This window comes from Lemur catta, chromosome 7, assembly GCF_020740605.2.
Source record: "Lemur catta isolate mLemCat1 chromosome 7, mLemCat1.pri, whole genome shotgun sequence".
Classification (NCBI taxonomy): domain Eukaryota; kingdom Metazoa; phylum Chordata; class Mammalia; order Primates; family Lemuridae; genus Lemur; species Lemur catta.
Genome location: NC_059134.1, coordinates 78,059,362 through 78,078,858, shown reverse-complemented (window position 1 = coordinate 78,078,858; position 19,497 = coordinate 78,059,362). Strand labels below are relative to the sequence as shown.

The 19,497-nt window shown below is 34.9% G+C and overlaps 1 protein-coding gene across 1 annotated transcript in view; it reads right to left on the bottom strand.

Annotated features, from left to right (window-relative positions):
* The window catches only part of ANO3 (anoctamin 3), a 407,322-nt gene that overhangs the window by 86,789 nt on the left and 301,036 nt on the right, over nucleotides 1-19,497 (bottom strand). Inside the window, exons 9-14 of the mRNA XM_045557695.1 lie at nucleotides 18,354-18,398; nucleotides 13,244-13,375; nucleotides 10,101-10,207; nucleotides 8,968-9,023; nucleotides 5,427-5,548; nucleotides 139-273 (exon numbers count right to left, since the gene is read on the bottom strand). Coding sequence (XP_045413651.1) covers nucleotides 139-273; nucleotides 5,427-5,548; nucleotides 8,968-9,023; nucleotides 10,101-10,207; nucleotides 13,244-13,375; nucleotides 18,354-18,398 — 597 coding nt within the window. The remainder of the gene's footprint in view (nucleotides 1-138; nucleotides 274-5,426; nucleotides 5,549-8,967; nucleotides 9,024-10,100; nucleotides 10,208-13,243; nucleotides 13,376-18,353; nucleotides 18,399-19,497) is intronic.

Here is a 19,497-nt window from a genome sequence, read left to right as displayed (position 1 = left end):
CTACCAAAAAAAAAAAACAAGAACAAATAAATTAAATCATAGTATCATTAATCTTTTTTTATACTCAGCATTATTATGAAGCTTTTGCCCACTCAGAAGATAGGCCAAACATTTTTAAGAAGTCTCTTAATAGCTTACCTTACTTGACTTTTATTCATTGTCAATAATCCATAGAAGAAAACACACAAGCCAACAGCTGCTGCAGGAATCAGCATTCCAGTATACCATCCCAGCCAAGCAAAGTATAGCCCAATCTTCTCACCAAAGTATAGCCTGCATGAGAAAGCAAATTCTTGGACTGAGTTAAAGCAACATGAGCAATGTTACAATTATTGATGCCATACTGAGTCAGCATTTCAGATGGAATCTTGAGGCTACCAGCTCCATCCAAGATTTTTAATACTCTTGCTTGTTAATTAATCTAATAACGGTAATATTGTTTATTTTAAAACATTTTCATTATAGGGATAATTTTCTCAAGTGTATTTATTTCTATGCCAAACTTCTTAATACGGTACATAAAGCTTTTTATAACCCACTTCTTGCTTTTTTCCATCCTCCTAGCAGCATGCCTTTTCATTCTTTGCATCACAGAGCTGCTCTAAACCATACTGCTTTTGTGCAAATTAGAAAAATATCTCCCCTCTGGGTGGATGCTGAGAGCGGGTTAAATTTCAGTCTCCATGTGCACCCTTGGCCAGACACCCTTATGCTAGACACAATCTGCACCATTTTGTGACATCTTCCTCAACATAGCTCACCTCTGCATTTTCCAAAACACACAATACTTACGTTGTTTAATGCTGTACCCTCTCACACACACACACAGAAAACCTTTTAATTCTTCCCCTGTCTCACATCTGATAAGTACTTTTCCTTCAGTTTATGCTTTTCCCTGTTTATTTTTTATTTGTATATATTCATAGAGTAAAAGTATAATTTTTTTACATCAATATACTGCATTGTGGTGAAGTCAGGGCCTTCAGTGCATCCATCACAGCAGTAGCACACGTTGTACCCACCGAGCAACCTCCCACCATTCATCCCCCAACTCCTCCGAGTCTCCATTGTCCATTGTTCCACACTCTGCTTCTGTGTGTACACAATTATTTAGCTCCCACTTGTAATGAGAACATGCAGTATTTTTTTTCTATGTCTGAGTTGTTTCACTTAAGATAATCGCCTCCAGTCCTATCCATGTTGCTGCAAAAGACATGATTTCATTCTTTTTTACAGCTGAATAGTATTCCATTGTGTATATAAATACCATATTTTCTTTATCCAATCTCCCATTGATGGACACTTAGGTTGATTCCATATCTTTGTTATTGCCAATATTGCTGCAATAAACACACAAGTGCAGGAATCTTTTTGATATATGATTTCTTTTCCTTTGGGTAGATATCCAGAAGTGGGATTGCTGGATTACATGGTAGTTCTATTTTTAATTCTTTGAGAAATCTCCATACTGTTTTTCATAGAGGTTGCACTAATTTACATTCCCAAAAACAGTATATAAGGTTTCCTTTTCTCCACATTCTCTCCAATACCTGTTACTTTTTTTGCCTTTGTAATAATAACCATTCTGATTGGTATAAGATGATATCTCACTGTGGTTTTAATTTGCATTCCTCTGATGATTAGTGATGTTGAACATTTTTTCGTATGTTTGTTGGGCATTTATTTGTCTTCCTTTGAAAAATGTCTATCATGTCCTTAGCTTACTTTTTGTTTATTTATTTTGTTTTATTTTGTTTGTTGTTTAGTTGTTTGAATTCCTTATAAATTCTGGATATTAGTGCCCTGTTGGATGTATAGTTTGCAAATATTTCCTCCCATTCTGCAAGTTGTCTGTTCACTCTGCTGATTATTTCTTTTGCCATGTAGAAACTCCTTCACTTTCTATTACTTATTCCAGAAAACCTTCCCTTACTTCCACTCAGACCCTGGTTAGATGCTGCTGCTCTTGCTCCCCACACTGCCCTCACCTGTGTTCCAGTGCCCTAAATTTACAACTCTTGATGGCAATTATCTGTCACTCCTGCATTCCTCTCCTTCCCCCTAAGACTGTAAGCTGCTTGAAGGCAGACCTGTGTGCTCCTTCACTAGGAAATGTTGAATGAAGCTAAGAGAATGAATCCATTTTATTCCCCTTTAGGTGATGAACATAGTTTAAATGGAAATGGCAGATGAATAAGGCAGTTGCAATAACCATGGAATTGCTTTTTGTTCATCTACCCTACTGCCAATATTACCTGTTCTACAGTGTGTAACAGTCTGGTCAGAAATCATAATTCTTGACTTCTCTACAGTTGTTTGGTCTCCATCTTCTAAATATGGTTACTTAGCACAGTTTTGTTCCTGTGATAAAGATTGGTACTTTACAGTTCATTTGGGAATATTGCACTGAGCAGTGATTCTTGCTAAGAAGAAATTCTCTTGTCATCATTCCTTAACAAGGATTCCTTTTTATTTCCTTTCTACTTCATTCTCTGTATTGTGCCAGTTAAATCTTGTGCATATGCTACCAGGTGCAGACCTGGAGTCATCCTTTGTTAAACATCACTTACCCAATTTTTTCCTTTTATTTCTCTCTCCTAGGAAACATAGATCAATATAATATTCATTTCTTCTATAGTAATAATGTTTTACTTCAGCACTGATGCTTATTATATTAACAGGTATTGCAATAAAGGCATTTGTTCCCTTAAACAAATGTTCCTTTGTGGGGTGGAGCAGACTTTTTTTAGCACATGTTACTAACATAATAGAGTATCTTTGTGATAATGATGACGGAGGATTGCACAGACAAACCGGCTTATATAGGCAGTATTATCCTGAGATTTAAAATTACATATTGTTGAAAGTTAAAATAAGCAACAATATTATTTGAATGAAGTATAATCACCTAAGTTAAAGTAGATTTCAGATCTGTTTCAGGAGAAGCTAGTGCCAGGCAGAGAAGGCTAATGAAAGTACTCTTGCATTAGAGCATTGGTATTCACAACTTTCTAGGATTCCTAGGTGATCCTTAGAGGTATCTCAAAACCACAATAGAGCAAGGAGGAAGAGGGGGTTGCCATTATTGTGACTCCCCATCACACTTCAACCATAGCACTCTTGTTTTATCTGTTTTATGTATTGGTATCCCATGTGACATTTCATTGGATGATAGGATTCTGGCTTCTGAAATAACTTCTATCATGAAATAAATAAATGTTGAAATCTATTGTTTTAGAGAGAAGTATTTCATTTAGTGACTTTGTTCTAAAATTTAAATCCTGTGATGCCTATTGTGAAACATTGTTAAAAATTCAACACAACTATTAAATATTTTATTAAGCAGGTTTTGTGGCTGATGATTTTTAAAATGTGCTCAGCAATTTTTAAGAATACATTATTAATGATAACTACCATATTGTACAATAAATCTCTTGAACTTATTCCTCCTATCAAACTGAATCTTTGTATCCTTTGACCAACATCTCCCCAGTTTCCACCTCGTCCCCACCCCCAGCCCCTGGTAACCACTATTCTATTCTCTGCTTCTACGAGTTTAGTTGTTTTAGATTCTACATGTAAGTGACATCATGAGGTATTTGTCTTTCTGTGTCAGACAGATAAAGGAAATATGATATATATACCCAATGAAATACTATTTAGCCTTACAAAAGAAAATCCTATCATTTGTGACAACATGGATGAACATGGAGGATATCATCTTAAGTGAAATAAGCTCTATAAGGATAATTAGTGATACTAAAATGATCACTTGAAAATCCTAACTTCATTTTAACTCCTAATAAATATGACTTTGTGAACCAGCACATCTCACTGTGTTCGTATATCTCTAAAATATTCATTCTTTCACCTGCATACATTAGAATCTGACAATTTGTTGTGACTGAAAGAATCACAGTCAAAATATCTTGATTCGGGATATACCCAAATACATCATGTTTGAAATTCAAAGTGTTTGGTGCTGGATATTTATCTCTTGTACCTCCAGACCCACACTCTACCCTTTTTCTTTCTGCTATGTGCCCCAGGAGGTTCACCTTTATAGACCATATCACCTATGATCCTCTCTTCTTCTGGCTTCTTGATGGGCCTTTTGGCCAACTGCAGGTATCAGCAGGAGAGCACAAGGCAAGATAAAAGAGATCTTGAGGTATTTATTACCTTGGCTTCCTCGTTCCTGGGCCATAGTTTGGCCCTGGCTTCTTTCTTCCTAACGTCATAGCTTGTGTCAGGTGCCCCACCTCCCTTTCTACGGTTATAGATTTTGACAGGTTCTGCCAACTGTTCCCTTCCCTGCCCCCTTCAGGCCTAGGTTTAATAAAACCTTCTACTTTTTGCCAGTCCCTGGGAGCTTCAGCATCATTTGTTGTACCCCCTGACCTTGCCTGGTTCTCACTTCTGTATAAAGTTCTTTTACTAAATTCTCTCAAAGTGCCCCTTTCAATGTACTATCAGTTTTCTGCTGGGGCACTGACTGATATAGTTATGAGTATTTTTAATATTTATATATCATGAGCAGTTTAAAATATCAACATATATTAAATATTAATATAATATAATAACAAAATGGTCCTTTTTCTTTCATTCTATATATTTTTATCGTTAGCTATGGACTTAAGTCCTTGCTAATATACATTTCATGATTTAAAAAAAACAAAAAGTTATCAGTCACTAAAATAAATGATATGAAACATGAATATAACAGTGTTTCAAGACTAATTCAAGTTGAAGTCAATTACTCACTAGAATATATTTCCTGAAATAGAGAAGCTCTTTGTTGCATAATAAATATATAGATAGATGTGTTAGTCATGTTTGTCTTTGCTCTTAGACCTATTTCCTGCTTTTCTTTGTTTTGATTTTTCACAGAGAAGTAGATTACCCAACTTCCCTTGTATTAATAAATTGCTTCTGGTTAAGTTGGGCCAGGAGGTACTAGGAGACTGGAAGGTGGAGGGAAGGGATGAAAGGCAGGATCTTTTTCCCTATGTTGGTCTTCCTCAGGGCTGTCGCCAGAGTGGCTATGCCTCCCCTGTGGCTCCTCACATTCCCGCTTCACCTCTCTGCAGGCAGCCCCAGCCACGGTCTAGGTCTAGGTCCTGCCCAAGATTGGGCACTTCATTCCACTTTCCCTCCACCTTTCAGAGGTGTTAGTAATTTTCTGCAGTTGCTAATCTCTGGTGGCCATAGAAGCCCTGTTTGAATTCTCAGCTTTCTCATGCTCCGTCTAACCAATGCCTTGCATTAAGTTCCTTTTACTGAAAAATCCTACAGTGCTTGCTTTTTTATAGAGTGCATCCTCACTGATAGAGATGATTTGGTAGGTACAAGAAATAATTCCAAGTCCAAGAAAATGACAACAAAACAGCATTATTTGCCTTCCATAATTGATCCATTTGTAGTACCTGATTAAATCCAGAGGCTGATGCTTATACCACATTCCCCAGCGTGCCCAGCGTTCATATAATAGATGCCTGTTATTCTGAGGTCCGTGGGTTTTGATGGGCTGGCTACTCTTGTAGGCTCCCTGGAACAGATAAAATAACATAAATTATGATTCCTTCTCCTAGTGAAATTTGAACTAAATAATAACTGTTGTTTTCTCTTACAGAATAATTTAACAACTTACTGAAAGCTTCAGAAATTGTAAGCTTTAGCCCATAAATGGAATAATGTAATAGATGCCTTTATATGTCTTTTTTTCATTAAAAATTCTCTGATAGTTCCTTAAAATCCTTTATTAAGTTACTTTTTTTAAACCAATGGGATTCATTTAACTTAAAGTAAACCAGACTTTAGGCTTCACTGTTTGAAATTTAAGGTCTTTTAAGAAATACAATATCTTCATCATCACTGAGAGAAACTGTTGTAATCTTTAGTTCAGAAAATAAAAGGATTATCTTGTTCGAAGAAGTGATATAGTCCCAGCAAAGCTTTCTTCCCTTTATAGAGGCTAACGAGGAGAATAAGTGGTCATTCAAAAAGTCCAACAGGTCTCAGCCACCAGTGCTAGTCATGTATTTAAGCAGTAGAATCATTAAAATTTACTTCAAATAAGGTATTCCAAAAATTAAAGGATTTTCAAATTCTTTACATCCTCTCAAAAATCTGTCCCATGGGCTGCAATTATACAGACTATATAATATTTCTTATAGAGGAAAGTGTTTCCTAAAGCCTGAACTTCTCTGCTTTTAAGATCAAGAAAGAGGACAATAGAAGTGATGATTATATATTTTCTGAACCCAAACTTGAGACACAGAGTATGACAAAGTTCCTCACTTCACCGCAATGTATGATTCTGCTTTTATGAAACATTTGATGATAAAGGCCTGCGGTGACTGATACTCCAATTGCCCTGATTTGATTAATACACATTGTATGACTGTATCAAAACATCACATATACCCTATAAGTATACACAAGTATTATGTACCCATAATAATGAAAAATAAAAAAATTTAAAAAATTTAAAGAAAGTGGACTTATGCCTCAGTTTCCTTACCTAGATGACAGGGATAAGAATAATATTAATGATACCCAGTATGGAAGGGTTTTATGAGACCAAGATGGATGGTTCTTATAAAGTGCCAGGCACACAGGAAATATGCAATTAGTGTTAGTTATTTATGTATATTTGATATATTATAGCCATTGAAAAGTATAAAACTGTCATCAGACTGTTCCCAGACAACCAGGGCTGTCGGTTCCTATGAGGTAGAGGACACACTGAATCCCAGCTTGCAGGTGCTGCAAGGTTGCAGTGAGATGCAGGTGTGGACGCCACCTCTCTTGCCCTCTAACAAAATAGACAAATTCATTAGGTAAGGGTGGAAGTACAGTTAAAGTGCAGCCCGAGAGTTGTCTTCCCCAGGGTAGCTCAAGGTGTTTAAAGCCTAAAAGACTAAAAGGCTTTTGAGGTTTTAGATGCAAGACTTTAGAATACCGGGTATACTACTCTTTCAACTCTGTTCATTACTTCAATCAGCCACATTATTCTGGCTTGACAGGGACATGAAGTGGGGCTGCAAGAGAAAACTGACCAAAGTGAGCACTCTTGCTTACTCACATATTTTCATGCCTTTCCAAAGGATCATGTACATTCACTGAACCCCGCCATTCCTGAGACAGGACCCTCCTCCCACCAACACGCTTTTCCTGTTTCCACTATTCATAATTCATAATTGATGGAGTTATTAATTCTAGAAATATCTTGGGAAAACTCTTTCTCATATATATGTCAATATATAATACGTATGTATATATATTCCCTTTTTCCTTTTCATGCCAAATTCCATTGGAAATTCATTTCTCTCCTCTCTAGCCATTGTCCTTTTTGTGAGAAAAAAAACAAATTTCAACTAGGAATAAAAATTATGAGATTGGCACTCATTTCCTGCATTAAGGAAGAAGAAAAAAATCCATAAACTATGAGGTGTCCTTAATCAAATTATCATCAGTGCCATTGTCTCCATTTCCTCTTAGAAAGCATTGTTTTATTTCCCCCTCAAGTAAGTAGCATTTAAAATCAATACAAAATTCCTGAGTCCTTTTTACTGACTTTCTACTTGGTTTTACTTACTATATTTCACTAATATTGTTTTCTATTCTTTTTGTGTATGTGTTCCATATATTAGTATTTCAACTAAATTATAAGCAAAAAGGAAAAATGACCATTAGTTACAACCTATTTATAATATCCCAAACTTCATATAAGAAACTGTCAAATGAACTGTCAGAACACAGCCTAATTACGTAGAGAAATTTACCTACACAGAGAACAATCCAAACCTTCTTTTGCTACAGAGGCTCTCCTAGGGCCTTAGGTTTGCCTCTCCAAACACTTTACCACTTATACTTATGTGGTATTTGACATGGAATTTTATGTTCTCTGAGCTTTGTTTCTTCATGTCTAAAATGGGGATAATAATAATATTTACCCCTCCAGGGTTATTGTCAGAATAATGGAAAATATATGCACAGGGCCTGGCACGTAAAACACACAAATGTATTACCTTTTATTATTATTCCTATTCTTACTATAAGTAGGTATACCATAATGAATATAAACGTTGGAGGTTGGCTTCCTGGGCTCAAAAATGTGCCTTTCATACTTAACCTTTCTATACCTCAGTTATCTGTACATAAAAGAGTTAATATTATTGTCTATCTCAAACAGTGTTGCAAGGATTAAATGAGATAATCCATACAAAACATTTAGCTCACTGCCAAATAGGAAGTACTCAATACATTTTTCTACTATTAGTTATACCAGACTGCAAATTTCTCAAGTAGTATGTCCTATGACGAGTCCTTAGCCTTAACTTTATAAATAGAAGAGTGATGGTTTTTGAAAGTTCAGAACTAAAACCTCTAAAGGCCCCATTGTTATTTTAAAATGTAAAATTTCCTTAAAGAAAAAAGTCAAGAATACAGGGGAGAGGGCAGGAGAAGTTAAAATTGATTGAAATGTCATTGATGGTGGGCAGGACCTATCACAGCTTGCATCAAGCATTTCTATTTAAAACTGGCAGGGAGGTAATAATCTGGCAGAGAATCAGGTAGGAAATGAGCTATTATAGGCTTTTGCTGTGGGCTGATAGATTTTCAGGTATCCCAGAGTAGTAGGCACAAACCGGGAATGTGCCCTGTGTGGAGTGGTGTGGATCTCAAGCTGGATCAAGCATGGAGCTCTGTGCTGGAGCAGAGGGCAGCAGCCAGAGCTTCCAGGATTGCTGGGATTCCCAGCATGGGGCAAACTGCAGAAGGATTTTGGAACACAGTCGCAAGTGTACAGCCACAAGATTACCATGGGGACTCAGAAAGGCCAGGGCCACTTGCTGACTGAACACTCTTGGGCATGTGCAGCCAGATTGAAGTGAAAACAATGGGATCAAGCATTGAGCATGAAAACCATTTTTTTAAATGAAAAATATATTTCACAAATACCTCATGTGGGGGAAACGCTGCTATATATGAGCCATTGTTTATAAGTTTACGGATCCCTGGAAAGAGAAGAAAAGAACGGTTCTTGAGTTAGTTTAAATAAAAATTCCCTCTGAAGCAACATAAATATACCTGGAACAACAAATTAATTTAAAAATTTTAAATAATCCAAATGACATCCATAGCCACCTCACGTATGAGGACAGTGACATATTTGATATCTTCAGGCATCTTGTATTTTTCACCCTTATAATTAAAAGTATAGTTTATTTGTTACCTATTGTTTTCTACTCATCTCTATGTAAACTTTATAATTTTTTTACTTTTTCTAGGTGAAATATTCTAGATTTTCTCTTGTATTACATGTTGAAGCATACTGCTAAACAGTCAAACAACACAGAAATTTAAAAAGTTTAAATTAACTGTTATTTTTCCTTCCAGAGGTAACCTCTAAAAAGTATCTTACATAGTCTTCTAGATGTTTTTTCTTTTTATATACATATGCATTTAGGAAATAGAATTACATTAGACTTATTGTTTGTAGATATCTTTTGAAGTCAATAAATAGGGAACTAATAACTAATTTTCAATCTCCATGAGTAAAGGGTCTATGTCATACATTTTATATAAAATATAGCACATAATAAATGCTTGATAAATTTGTGTTAAGAGTGAATAAATGTCACATAATTTTCAAAGGATCCATTATAAATGGATGCAGCCTAACTTATTTGTCCACAGTGGTCAACATTTAAGATATTTCTAGTTCTATTTTATTACAAACAAAGCCACAATGAATCAATTTTTACATATATTCAAATATTTTTGAATACATATATTCAAAAGTCTGATTATTCTTTGGGATAAATTTCAAGAAATAAAATTTCTATTTCAAAGTGTTTGCACATTTCAAATTTTGACATGTGGCCAAATGCCCTCACAAAGGTTTTTTTTTTGTTTGTTTGTTTTACTGAAGGGCTGCAAAATAGAATGTTTATAGAGTTTGTGTTTAATGTGCTATACACTCATATTTCATGAATGAAGGCAAAGCTTCAGTTGTTCAAAAAACAATAGTTCTGGGTATAAATAGTATCAGCAAATTCTACTTTCTATATGTTTTTAATTACTGTTCTTACCCACTTTTGATATTCCATTTTCATATTTGGTGCGTTCCAGCATGTGATAGACTATCCTGCTTCGAGTAGCATTGCTGAAGAAGGTGTCCTTATTGTTTATTATAAAGCTGTTAAGATAAAGGGATCAGTTTTAATATTCAAAGAATAGCAATAGTTACAAGTTCCACTAAAGCTGATGCATATGAAGTATAATAAATCGGAAGAGAAATCATCCCCTTTTTAAAAAAATCAATTGACAGAGAAAAAGGAATTACTCATTAATGATACAGGGCATTATGAAATATTCATTATAGTATCTTCTTTCAGTTTATATGGAAGTCTAGGTGTCCTCCTATTTCTTGTGTAGCATTGGAACAAGCAAAGAGTACATTGTCCACTGCCTCCCATCAATTTTGTACTGTCTTATGCAATGTATTTCCAAATAGAGCACATTAAAATTTGATTTCATCCTCATACCACAATTTCCAATCTAGCTCATCTTGTTTTCAAAATTTTAACAATAAGCAACAGTCCTCCCTTCCCTTTGATGCCCTATCTTGTCCCCGTGTAGGAACAGTAACAAGGAGGCACCATGCGACAGCCAATGATGTAAAGAAAAAACAGGTGATCCCAAGAGGAAAGGAAGGGTCTGATTTGCTTTATAATATAGCGAGAGCCCCAAAACAATGGAAGTGTCCTAGGACTCACTCAGCTTCTGACATTTCTGTTTCCAGTTGCTTTCTCTCTGTGAATGATAAGCCACCATTTCATCAGGCATGTAGTCCTGAAGTATTAGATCTTCTGTGATCTAAGCTTCCTCTTCACCCTCCATATTTAAACAGTTGCCAGACTAAGTTACTTTTCTAACTGAACCACCTGTGTTCAGCTTTGGCACCAGCTCTTCATATCTGAGTCTTATTGTCTCTTGCCTAAGTTATGAGAAGAGTGTCCTAACTTGACATCCAATTTCTCACTTGACTTTTAAAGCACAGCTCCAATCCTTAGAGCACTCCTCTTGATGAGCATAATTAAATTTATTATTTTTCTCCAAGGCTCTCTACAAGTTCACTCCAACTTACTCCTCAGTTTTATGTCTAATAGCTCTGGCTTCTTGTAACTGATCATCTGTTAAATTGTATAATTTATCATAACCTTAAAATCCTGTGCTTATTTTCCTCTGGATTTTGCTCTGTTTCTGATACCTCTTTCTCCTCCTCTCCCCATGTCGCTCCATATTTTTACCTGTTAAAAAGGGCTGTCTCCTTCAAAAAGGCTTCCTAGATCTTCTACTTTGGAAGTGGCTCTCCTTTTCTTATAAAATGTACATTTTATTTATGCCTTTCCTAACACATTGATTTTACTCTGTCTTGTTTTAGATTTATCTGTACATCTGTCCATTTTACTAGACTCTGAGTTCCTCCAATATTCTATATTATGCTTTTTATATCTGTATTCTTACATGCCAAATTCAGAGTTCTGTTAACTATAGGTAGAAGAAGGAATGTTTACCTGCCTCTTTCACCATGAAATTGATTTAGCATTCCCTGAACAAATATTTCTGAAGCATATAAATTTCTTTTACTTTTTTTCATAGAGTTACATTATGGGAGGGATGAAACAGATAATACATAAATAGATAAATAAATAACGTAATTTCAGATAATTGCTAGGAAGAAAAATGAAACAGCATAATGACATAGAGAATGACTGGGACAAGGGGACTCTAGGTCAGGTTTTCAGAGCAGCTGTCTCTGAGGTGGTGATGGTTGAGTGGGAGCTGCATGGTAAGAAAGAATATGCTGTATGAAGATCTGGGGGCAGAGCATGTCAGGCAGAGAACAGCAAGAACAAAGACTCTAAGTTGGGACTAAGCTTGAGCTTTTGATGGCAAGAACCAAAGTTTATATGACTGGAATGAGGAAATGGTGGTAAAAAAAATGCAGCAGATGAAGTGACAGTGCTGGGCAGGAACTACAGCATTTGTGTTCACAGAGTAGATGATAAGAAATTTGAATTTTTAAAAAAAGTACAAATGGGGAGATATTTGGGAGTCTTAAATAAGGCAGTTGTGTGTTCTGATTGATATTTTCCAAGGATCACACTGGTTTGGGGGATTTAAAAACAAAGAGCAGAATGTTTTTTATTTGTTGTACCACAGATCCTTAAAGGTCCTGAAAACATGCAGCAGAAAGCTGAAGGAGCTTCCATCAAAGTGCGACCTCTCTATCTATGCCTGGCAGTCAGTGGATTTCCACCCCTCCTCCCACTCTCATTCTAAAGCTGGCATTAGAAAGGATGCTTCTAGATCCACCTGCAAGAATAAGTAATAGAATAAACAGAATATCAAGAAAGAGAGGGTTTCCCGTTTATGGCAGGCTATGTTACATATTTGATGGCCTCGAATGCTGTTTCATCCATCTTTTCAATCTCCCACATTTCAAAATATAGTTCAATCCAGAATGGTGTACAGCAAAGTAGGCCCTACACCCATAGCCCTTTAGTAAACTGCATTTTTCTACCTTTATGTTCACTCTACTTAACTGTAAATTTACATTTTTGTCTGCCTCATTAGACTGGTGGTACCACGAAGGCAGAAACTTTGTAACTTCAACCTGTGTCAAGTAGAAACTCAACAAATACTAGTTGAATTAATACAAAAACAGATATGTAGGTAGGTAGGCAGAGAGAGAATCATGCAACAGATTCCTAAAAAATTCTCATTTACCTTAGTTTAATAAGAGTAAACTAAAATGGATAACTTAATTAATAAATATATGTATTAAGTGAAATATGGTTATAATAATTTATTAATTAGAATTAATTAAACATGCTAATTAATAACAATTCTATTATCACTATTGTTATTTCACCTGGGTGACTTACTATCATTATAGTTATTTTGAAAGAGTTGGGAGCTAGACTACCCGCCCGTGGGTTTACAATTCATTATTCATTACTTGAAAGTCTGTAAATCATAAAGTTGATAAAGAATTAATAATGTTCACTTAGTGTTATTCATAAGTATGTATTTTTATGAAATGCTATGTTCTCTGACTTATTTGGTAAACAATAGAGATGGTCCTAGATAATTTTATTCTATAAACAAGACTCTAATATTGAAAAGTATAAAGGCAGGTGGGAGGATACAAGAGATGGAAACTCACTGGTGAATCCGTGCACGGCTGAAGGGACCAGTATAGCAGTCTGACTCCCCTAGGTTTGGAAAAGCGGACTTGTCAAGAACCATCGGGTTTTGGGCCATCCAGTTTTTGATTCTTCTAAAATAACTTTGCACCCTGGAACAGAGTCACATTTAAAACCACATTAAGTTGTATTCTAGAACCATGCCGACCATACACTACAGCTCTCTGAAGTACCAAACAAAGAGTTCCAAAAAGACATGCACACACATACACCCACCACCACTCCCCACACACATGCACTCCTTATGTTCCCATGCAAAAGAAATAAATAGCAAAACAAACTAAATCCTGCCTTTGTTTAAACTGTTTTAGGGCAACCACATTATCCTCATGAAAAAAACCTTGTGGTAAATATTTAAGAATCATACCTAAAGATGGTAGTAGGAAAGAGTATTTTTTAAAAGCAGCATGATATATTTATTAAAGCTGTGTGTATATGTATCTATGAGTATATCTCTACATATGTAAACATAGATTACTCTCTGATTCTTTGAATAAAAAAAGCAAAGCAATGTGTCTCTACAAAAGTGGAGGCTGAAAAGAAATAAATGGCTATGACACTCATTCAGTGGCACTGGGATTCTCAAGTGTGACAGAAACAGAGAGAGCTTTGAGTCAAGCAGAAGTGGGTTAAAATAGAGCTCTACATTTCACTGACTGTGTGACCTTGTACAAGTTATTTAACTTCTGGCCTCAGTATATTCCCTCATAAAATAAAAATAATAGTGACCTTGCTGGAGAATTGCAAATAGGTGTTTTACTTTAAACTGGATCATTAACGAAAAGAAAAGTTGAGGCAAGGAGCCTTTGCAGCACTTTTAGGACTCTTAATGGGCATATGAACTACCTGAATATCTTGTTAAAATGCAGATGCTGATTCAATGGCCTGGGGTAGGGCCTGGGATTCTGCATTCCTAAGTAGCTCCTAGGGGATGTCCACGCTGCTATCTCCACTGACTATACTCAGCAGACTTTGAAGTTTAGTATGGACATCAGACATATACTGTAAGGACACTATTTCGAGAAATCTGACATTAGGATACTTTGGTCCCAGCTTTAGATTATAGTCATAACCTAGTTCTATTGTGGTATATATCTTGACCGAAGTCATTTATTTCACAAAGAAAAAAAGGAAAGGAAAGAAGAGATTGACTTCAGAGATTGCTTCTCAATATGTAAATTCTAAATTACTATAAGAATATTTACTACAAAAAGGTAATATTTATACACTATGAGTTTCTATCTTGGACTTCCTCTGTAATAGTAAGTCAAAGTAGCAGGATGGAATATTTTCCTAGACAAGTACAACTTATATCAATATTTGTTTGGTCAACTCTGCTTGAACTTCAGAAAAAATTTAGCACAGCAATGGATAAGCAGCTAATAGTGTAGCTTTTTTTTCTTTTTCCAAAGACAGGGTCTCACTCTGTCACCCAGGCTGGAGTGCAGTGGTGTGATTATAGCTCACTACAGCCTTGAACTCCTGAGCTCAAGCTGTCCTTCTGCTTCAGCCTCCAAGTAACTAGGACTACAGATGCATGCCACCACACCTAGCTATAATATTGTACCTTAGCAATTATTTTATTCAAGTCTAATATAGTAAAATTATCATGTGTAATGTGAAATATGTATCAAATCCTAATGTAAGTTTAGCATGTTATTGTCTAGATTTTTTTTTTATTTTTTTTTATTTATTTATTTTTTTTGCCAAGTAAGGTTATCATTTAGATGTTAAGCTATTTTTGTTTTTGGAGGGACCAAATATTTTTTTCTAGCCTAAATTAATAAATAAGTAGTATCTGAAGATTCATTTTGCTTCTTCTTGTTACAAAAACAGACTCTAATGTCACAAAATACCACCATAACCCAGAGGCCAGTGCACTGACATGTAGAAAACATTGAATAGCTTATATAGCAATTACTCCAGCTTTTTAAATTTAGCATAGTTGAAAAAAACAATGGGGTAAGAGTTGGAAGATGAATGTTCTAGTGCTGAATTTGACCATAATTGAAATTAGGCAAAACATTTCCAACCTTTAAGCTTCAGAATCCTCATTTCTAGAGAGTAAGTAATTCCATCTATTCTCCTTCATTAGGTAGCTAGGAGGATAAAATAAAAGGAGGAATTCTGATCACATTTAGAAAATTGTGATGGGATTTTAGCACCCATGGTCCTATTAGCTCTGATAACATTAAAAACAAACTGGAAGTTAATGTGAATTTTTAAATATTTTTTAAAGAAATTCAATAAAAGGACTTTTAGACCATCACTTATGTTGCTAACAGAAAACAAGCATTATCTATTCAGGCTTTGCACACACACTTCCTGTGGAGGAGTAAATGTTGTCTGATGGTGAAATGTTGTCAGTCTGGATTTAAATATTAGAATGCAAGGATCTAGTTTATTAATTTCTTTGAGCCTTACTCAATTTCTTATCTCTTAACTGAAAAAAAAATTTTGAGAATTAAATGGATAATGTATGACACAGCACATGGTAAGCACACAATAAATGTTAATGATATTAACGACAAGAAAGAGTATTACTGCTACGATTTCCATTAGTACAACTACCATCACCAAGCCACCAACATAATCTAACACATTATTTAACCTCTGTCAAACCTTTACTGTATTGGACGTCTTGCAAACTCAAGATTTTGTGGCATAATGTGAAGATGACTTCTAATGGAGCTTTAAATTCCTTTGCTAAAATCAGGGGAAAGCTCAAATAATTCTATGGGAATTGAAAATAAATCTGGATTAAAAGGTCAAAAGAACTTGATTAAAGCAAAAACTCTGCCAAACCGGCTGTGAAAGCTAGGGCGGGGCTGTGGGTGGGGATGGTAAGGGAGTCATTTATTTTTTCTGATCTGCAAAACCAGCTACTCTGTGCTGCCTTTCTTGCAGGGTCATTTTGAAGATGCTTTGATAATTGAATGTGAAAATGCTTTGTAAATAAAAGATAAATTGCAGCTATAGTAAAACTACAGCCATTTCCTCTCAACCTGCCTGGAGAAATGATGATCTTTAAAAGCAGGATAATTGCCTGTGCATTATGTATTCTGTAATGTTTACTGGTTAAAATTAACCACACACAAAATATTTTCCTACTTGAAGAAAGGAAAAGCACAATTAAAACTATATGGGCATATTTTATTTCAATTTCCCACTTTCCAAAATATCTACAGATTGAGTTTTATGATTTTTACTATTCTTTTTTTCCATTTAGTATGTCATATAAACTCCTTTCTTATTATACTCCTTCCCCCATGCATACACAGGCAAGGAACTATTCATAAAAGAGAACTATTTAAAATAAGTAAAATGTAAAGCAGTAGGTTATAGTAAGAATCAAGACACTTTAATAATCATTTGGAATAACTGATAACTGAATTTTCATTTCATGAACTTAAACAATAATACACATAAAAGATAATAAAACATGACACATGATACAGTATTAATTTTCTAGTTTACCTTTACATTTGATCAAATAGAAAAAGAACATTTTTCAATTATTAGAAATATTGTTTCTTTAGGATTTAGTATATACACATTTGTTATGCATTCTAAACACAAGTTTACTCTAAAACTATATTATGATAGTTTTATAAAAATAGACATTTGTTGTGATCTTAATATTCAGGATTTTGTAATTCTGCAAGTGTCTGAAAGAAAGAGATGCCTGTTTAACAGAAAATCCATCAATTATGTGGTAGCAAAATCTCACTAATCCTATAGCAACACACTGAAGTGAACTCAAGAGATTTTATCAACCATCCAATATTAAGCAGGCATACGCAGAACAAAACAAACAAGCCTTGCAGTTGTAAATTTATATACTATAATATTCCAATGACTTTGATTTTATTATACAGAAATGACTTTGAAAATTTGCTACATAGACCAGGACCAAATAACCACATGGGAAATGATTAGGGTTTGTTCTAAATGATAACCGACAGAAAGACATGGCTTGGCTGAGAAGCATCATTAATTAATTTTTAAAAAGCCATTTAATACTAATTCTTTAATATTCATTCTAATTTCAAGATTTTTTCCTCCATAACTTACTTTTCTCATCAGCCCATACTACCATGCCTAAATTTAATATTTTAAAAAGACCAACATTCTCCTGTTCTGATTTATAAAGTTTTAATTACATTCAATTTTCTTTGGCAAAGAAACTCTATTTATTGAATCCTGTCCTAAAATGGTCTGGTTATTCACATTATATGGTTTTTCTAGCTTTTGTGTTATTCTGACTTGTAACATCCTGCAACATTATTCAATGGAGCATATGCTACCATGTTCACATGTTTTGTCTTTTTTAATTGATTCTTTTGCAATGAGCAGGAAAACAGCCAAGTGTAAGAAGATTTTTGTTTGGGCGTTCATTAAATGGAAGCTCACTTCCTCCACTTAAACAGTGCCAAGGCGATTCAGGTGGAAGAATACCTTCTGTCTCAGAGTTATAGTTTGACTAATTCCTTTTCCATAGCTACTCATGTTTTGAGATGAAGCTCTTAAAAAGACGTTCATTTTCAATACTAAAATAAGAACATTAGCTTCCGGTGGTAGAGTAAGAGTAGGTTTGCAATTCAAAAGATGCTGTATGGCCTTGCTAAAACACTTCATGACTCTGGATACTAAGTCTTTACCACTTCTGTCAAATAAGAGAATTGGATTGATTGAATGATACAGGTCTTTGCTGGGTCTAGTGTTCTATTCCTCTACTGGTTCATCATTTACCCAGTGATCCTGGTTTTATAAATATTTTTAAAATTAAAATCTCTTGCTATGCTAACTTGCAATTAAAATCCTCCTTCCATAATATTATATCACGGGAGGATTCTAAAAATGGCAACGGTAAATAGTAACAAAGAGATGATCTGATTTTAAACATTGTTCAGTTTGGTATAAGTCATTTTGGAAATCTTTTTAATAAATCAATAGAATTTTTTTCCCTAAAATTTACAACTGCAGAAATGGATAATTGAATGTTTTCTTCTTTATTTTTTATACACAATGAAAAACTGGTGATAAAGAAATTATGCATCACCCACCAACCTGCCCATTGATTTGCTCCTCCCGTCAGTGTAATAGCATTTTTTCCTGAAAAATAGTAGAAATCAACTGAAGAAAGTCATAGGAAAATGAAGTGAAACCAGTGGGTGACAATATTCAATCATATTCAGCATTGCCATATCTCAAGTTCCATATGCATAAGAAACTTAAGATGTTAAAATAAGCCAGTATAATAAGAACATTGAAATTACACAGTTTTAATTTCCATATCTAAGTTACTAATAACAAAAACACTTCACTAAATCCATAGGCCACTTTGAGATATATTATTTTTAATTTTATTTTTGAAAGTCTGTCTTCTGCCACTCAATGCATACTAACTAGATTATTTGCTTACAATTTATAAGTCATTCATTCACACATCCATCCATTTATCCATACATCCATCTAAATACATAGTGATAAATACTTCTGATTTGCCAAGTAATGGTAAGGTATAACCACTAAAAATTAGAGAAAAAAGGTCTGTGTCCTCAAGGAGCTTCCTTGACAGATGAGGCGACAAGTGATTTGTTACATGGATTGGGTGTAGGGCAGATATGGGGGGGAGGGGATGGGTGTATACCCACATAATGAGTGCGATGCGCATTGTCTGGGGAATGGATACGTTTGAAGCTCTAACTCAGGGCAGGGTGGGGGGACATGGGCAATATACATAACCTAAACTTTTGTACCCCTATAATATGCTGAAATAAAAAAAATAAAAAAAATAAAAAAATAATAATCAATCAAAAAAAAGAATAATAATGTAGAAAAACAGACACTGCTAAGGAAATACCTAGGAAAGGGATCCTAATTAGTTTTTGTTTGTTTGTTTGTTTGTTTTACAGGTGGAGGAGAAAGGAGACAGGGAAGCCTTCCCAAAGTATGTGTCACCTGTATTGAATCTCAAACACAAGTAGAAGTAGTCCTCTGAACAAAGTGGATACATGTGGTAGCCTAGACAGGAGTAGCATATCAGATGGTTATGGGGGCAAGCCTAAGCATTATAAGATTCAGAGAACTGAAATAAATTTGGTAATAGCTAGGCTATATATTGAAAGTCGAGTATAGTGATAGAAGACGTGGAGGATGGTAAACAAGGCACAGATGATGAGGGGCCTTAACAACTAATGCTAAAGTTTTT